The sequence below is a fragment of the Arachis duranensis genome, chromosome 6, assembly GCF_000817695.3.
Source record: "Arachis duranensis cultivar V14167 chromosome 6, aradu.V14167.gnm2.J7QH, whole genome shotgun sequence".
Lineage (NCBI taxonomy): Eukaryota > Viridiplantae > Streptophyta > Magnoliopsida > Fabales > Fabaceae > Arachis > Arachis duranensis.
Window position 1 is genome coordinate 3,681,189 of NC_029777.3, and position 4,762 is coordinate 3,685,950.

Here is a 4,762-nt window from a genome sequence, read left to right on the forward strand (position 1 = left end):
CGCTAACACCAGTGCACCACCGACTCCTATAAACTTGCCACCACAACGGAAAATTGGTTCAAATATCAAAATACAGAAACAGAAAAGTTTTAGAAGCACCCAATGGTTTTTAATGTGCCCTCTCATCTCTCACACAAGAAAACACCAAACTCATTCAATGCTGAGTCAAACTCAGCACTCAAGACCACAAAATATCTTAGAATTTAACTGACATGTAAACACATTAAATTTACTATTAATATTTTGAACCAAAAAATTTTTAATTTATAATCTTATTAATTAGTGTGGTTACAGCACAGCATACATAAACCAAGTGAAGGCATGCATTTATTTCATTTCATTTATGTTGCAAGTATGGTAGAAAAGTCAAGGCAAATTAAAAGTGGTCTTTGAAACACTCTCTATGTTGATTGTCTTTTTAGCCTTCATTCCCAGTTCCCATAAATCACAAGAAAGATTAAAAGCCAAACATTCTTCTTCAAACACACAAGTCTTTTGGCTTTTTCCAACCTAGCTAGAGGCTACTACTACTACTACTACTACTGATAATTTAATCTTCCATTCATTGCGTACCTTCTTCTTCTCCTAACTAATTAATAAACTAAAAAAAAGAAGCCTAGGTAGTTGAATTGCCATCACTCCATGATCATTCATCAGCAGATTTGAGGTAAATTGTTTCACCACCTTCCCCGGTGTGTCCACTAGAGCTTCCACCACCACCGCCGCCACCTCGCCCTTCACCCATTTCTTGCTTGCTGCTGCTGCTGCTTCCAATTATGCTCCTGCCCTCCGCACCGGAGCCTCTCACGAAGTCAGGGTACCCTCCTCCTCCTCCTCCCATGTTTCCGCTGCTGGCTTCGCCGTGTAGCATGTGTAGACCACCACCACCACCTGAACTACTCATGCCGAGTTGGCCGTGGAGGCCTTGCTGTTGGAGCGCAGCGTATGGCTGCTGCTGCGCATACAAGAGGGAGGAGCGTGCCGCCATTAGCTGCTGCTGTGTCATCTGCTGCGCCGCCGCGGCTGCCGCCGCCTGCTGAGCCTGCACGTAGTGTCCTCCCTGCTGCATCATCCCACTTCCCGGGTACTACATCATTAAAGAGAAAATACATGCAGCCAGTTTTGCCATTTAGGTTTATTATTTAGGATTTAGATTCAGAATCTAAATTTTAAGATAAACAAAATAATTTTAAAAAAATTGGTGATGTTATCTAGCATTACTCATCTTTAAATTATGATCACATATATTAATAGTTCAATATGAATGTACCTGGCCAGCCATGGTAGGTGGTTGTGGTTGAGAATCAGCTATTGCTGCTAGGTACATTAGATTTCTCTGTAGCCTTGCTTGGTTCCTGAATTATTATAAACCAGAATCACAGGATTGATAAAGATTATTAATTATGTAGAATACCTAGAGACTAGAAAGTGAGAGAAAGCATTCAACAAAAACCTAAACAGAATCCAGAACTAATTATCCAATAGTGTAATTGTAATTGATGGATGGTCCATTTATATTCATAGGGTAGCTCATAGGTGTGCAGCATATACAACATACTATAGAAAGTGGCGACAAAGATGTTAATAATTTCAAACACATCATTGGTGCTATTATTGAATCGGTCATATCACAGTGAATGAAGAACTGATACCTAAAACTTTTCCATCATATGCTAATGTCTTAGCTGTTGGCAAGGTTATTTCTTGAACAATACAATAATAGATTGGTGATAGCACTTAGCAAACATAATAGATGATTAGAGTATTAGTGATTCTTACTCAGCACACTCGCTGAGCTTGCCAGAACTTTGGCTTTCCACAATCTTAAGAATCAAGGACTTGTTCTCATCCAGGTACTGCATGAATTCAAAAGAATAATATCATATGATATAAATGCAGCGAAAATAGAAGCAAAGGAGAGAAACAAATAAAACAAAACGTCCTTGTTAGTTTCTACTATGTGTGTGTTGTCTATCTAGTATTTTATCTCAAGATACATATAATAAAGTGTAAACCACAAGGAAGGATAAAAAGCCTTTTAAGATATGTGATGTAACAAACCCTTTTTTTTTCCACTTTTTCATCTTGTTGTATTTATGAAGGAGATGTCCTATTATTAGAACAAATCATTCCATTAGTAAAAAGATTATAACTACAAATTAATAATAATAATGATGAAAGTGGTATGTCAAAGATATATAGACAAGGTTAATGATGATGATGATAGTCTATGTTTGGATTGAGATATGATCTAAACTGAAGAGTGAGAGAAGGACACGTCATATATATGTAAACACATGAAGGAAGGGTGGTGGGTGGTGGTGGAAAAGAAAGAAAGGGGGGCAAGAAGGAACAAGACCCAGAAAGCAGAACCAATACCAACAAGTAGTAAGTGGTAACAGAAGCTGACAATGAAAAAGAAGTGAGCAGAAGCAGAATAAAGAAGAGAAAGAGAGAGTATTTATTAAAAGAGAAAGCAGAACACAACACAAGACCAAAAGTGGCATACAAAGAAAAGACCCACCAAAGCTGAGACAAAACAAACCCTCCTGAGACTGAGCCTGAACCTGAACCTGACCACAAGCAAGAAAGGGATGCCACCCCTTCCACAAGAGAAGAAAGAAAGGTGGCGTTTGAGTGGTGGGGAGGTAGAAGAATGAAGAGAAGAGAAGAGAACCTGTTGAATGTGATCAGTGGTGACGTTGTTGGGATAGTAAGCTGCCATCATGGGCTGCATCTGCATCAGGTGCTGCTGCATATTTTTATTTTGATAACACCCGCTAACTTGTTTATATATATATATACACAGGAAGACTTTCTTTTCTTTTATTTAGTTTTTCTGGGTCCAAAAGAAAGGTGAAGAGAGCAGAGAAGCAGAAGAAGCACAGGGACACCCCACCACCTGCAGCAAAGAGAAAGAAAGAAATAAAAACGCAGTGGTAATGTAATGTAAATGGGTTTTATTATCCCAGCACCTCGGCTATTGAAAATTGATGCTACCACACGGAACAAGGTAGGTTTTGGTGCATTGGGTTTGGCGCTGTGATTTTTGTTTGCTTTTTCACTCTCTCTTGAACTCCGTGTCCCCTCAAAGTACCTCACGTGATCTCAGACACGGACCCTTCAAATAACAATTTCTCTTATTTATTCAAAAACATCTTGTCTCAATCCACATTTCTATTTTTTATTAAAACATTTCTCCGTCTTAAATTAACGTCAATTTTTTATTTCTTTTAATAATTTAGTAATTAATTTATAATTTTTAACTAATAATTATTTAATTAAAAATATAATAATATTAAAATAAATAAGCAAAAGGACGTTGGGCGTTGTGAATTAAAGATGGCAATGGGCGGAGGGTGGTGGATTTGTCCAGTTTGATCTGACCTATTAATGTACATGACGTAGGACTTGCGTAAGCAGATTCCTATGGCTTCTCACTCATTACGTCACGCGCGCTTCGCCCGACGCGCTGTCACACTCTCGTTATCTCCGCTCACGTTCCTTGACCTTCGTGCAAATCATTGTTCTCCTCCTCCGTTATCTCTCTCTACACATTCTTATCTTATCAATACCATCTACAATAAATTTTAAAACTGTTAATAATGGAGCTTAGCTAAGCTTACAACTGCATTTCTCATTTACCAATCAAGGAAACGTAACCATTTGTTATACAGTGATGTTCAACTTTTTTTATAGGACTATTTAATTTTAACGAATTTGAATGTGACTTGATAATAACTACTGTACAGAGTTGGAGTAGTCAAACTACGTTGACCCCTAATTTGTCAATATACACGGTAAAATCAAATTTTATGTAGTACTGTATATTATAAAAAGTAACTTTCTAAGTTTATACTGTGAGAGGTTTTTATTAAAAAAGAAAAAGAAAAAGTTTTTAAGATTTTTATTATATAAACAAAATTGCTTTAGATAAATTTATTATGAAAAGAGTGTATATCTTCTTTCAACTCTGAAACAAAGGCTTTATATGAGAAATATTTATTATTTAATATTAATATATATTTTAGAAAATATATACTTTGACTATCATAAATAATTTGGATATACAACGAAAAAAAAGATAAAATCTGATCGCAAGAGTAGATTTATATGAAATATAGATCAATAATAAGAAATAATAATAATAAAACGAAAAGTATTCGGTATAAAAAATATCTAATGTAATAATATCATTTATTTTATATTAAAAATAAGTTAAACAATAGATATCGTATTCAATTCAGAATTTTAAAGTATTAAATTAATAGTCTTTTATTATGATGCACGGACACAGAATGCAATACGACATTGAACAATTTTAAAATTTTCTTATAAGATATAGAGACACGTTTATATATAAAATATAAAATATTTTTTAAATAAATTGTAATGATATTTTGATATTTTATTAATAATAAAATATAAATTTCAAAAATATAGGTTATGAAAATATTGGACACACTAACATACGATGCTATTTAAGTGTGTCTAAATGTGTTCGAAGTAAATTTTTTTATATTTTATTAAGACACCGTTACACACAATACGCGTATCAGACGAATATCGATAAATATCGATCGTATTTGAAATATATCAGATAAGTCGACACAAAAATTTAACGAAGTCTCTCATCTTATAAATTTTTCACTTTTTTATTTTTTAATTGTTAGACTAATTCATTACATTTCTCACGATTGCTACTTAACACAAATAGCATTTTTCATTCTTTAATTTATGTATCCAATTTTAGTTGGATAAG

General features: G+C 34.4%; 1 protein-coding gene across 2 annotated transcripts; it reads right to left on the minus strand.

The window, feature by feature from the left end:
- Positions 1-305: 305 nt before the first annotated feature.
- On the minus strand, positions 306-3,120 carry LOC107492025 (GRF1-interacting factor 1). 2 transcript variants are annotated; one of them, XM_016112989.3, is made up of 5 exons: positions 2,976-3,120; positions 2,678-2,902; positions 1,780-1,856; positions 1,271-1,355; positions 306-1,087 (listed from the first exon to the last, which is right to left on the minus strand). In XM_016112989.3, the coding sequence occupies exons 2-5, from the start codon at positions 2,756-2,758 to the stop codon at positions 647-649; spliced, it is 684 nt and encodes a 227-aa protein (XP_015968475.1). In that variant the 5' UTR covers positions 2,759-2,902; positions 2,976-3,120; the 3' UTR covers positions 306-646. The 2 variants fall into 2 exon arrangements, with proteins under 2 accessions (XP_015968475.1, XP_052118508.1); XM_052262548.1 differs by having other exon boundaries at positions 2,678-3,094.
- Positions 3,121-4,762: the final 1,642 nt, after the last annotated feature.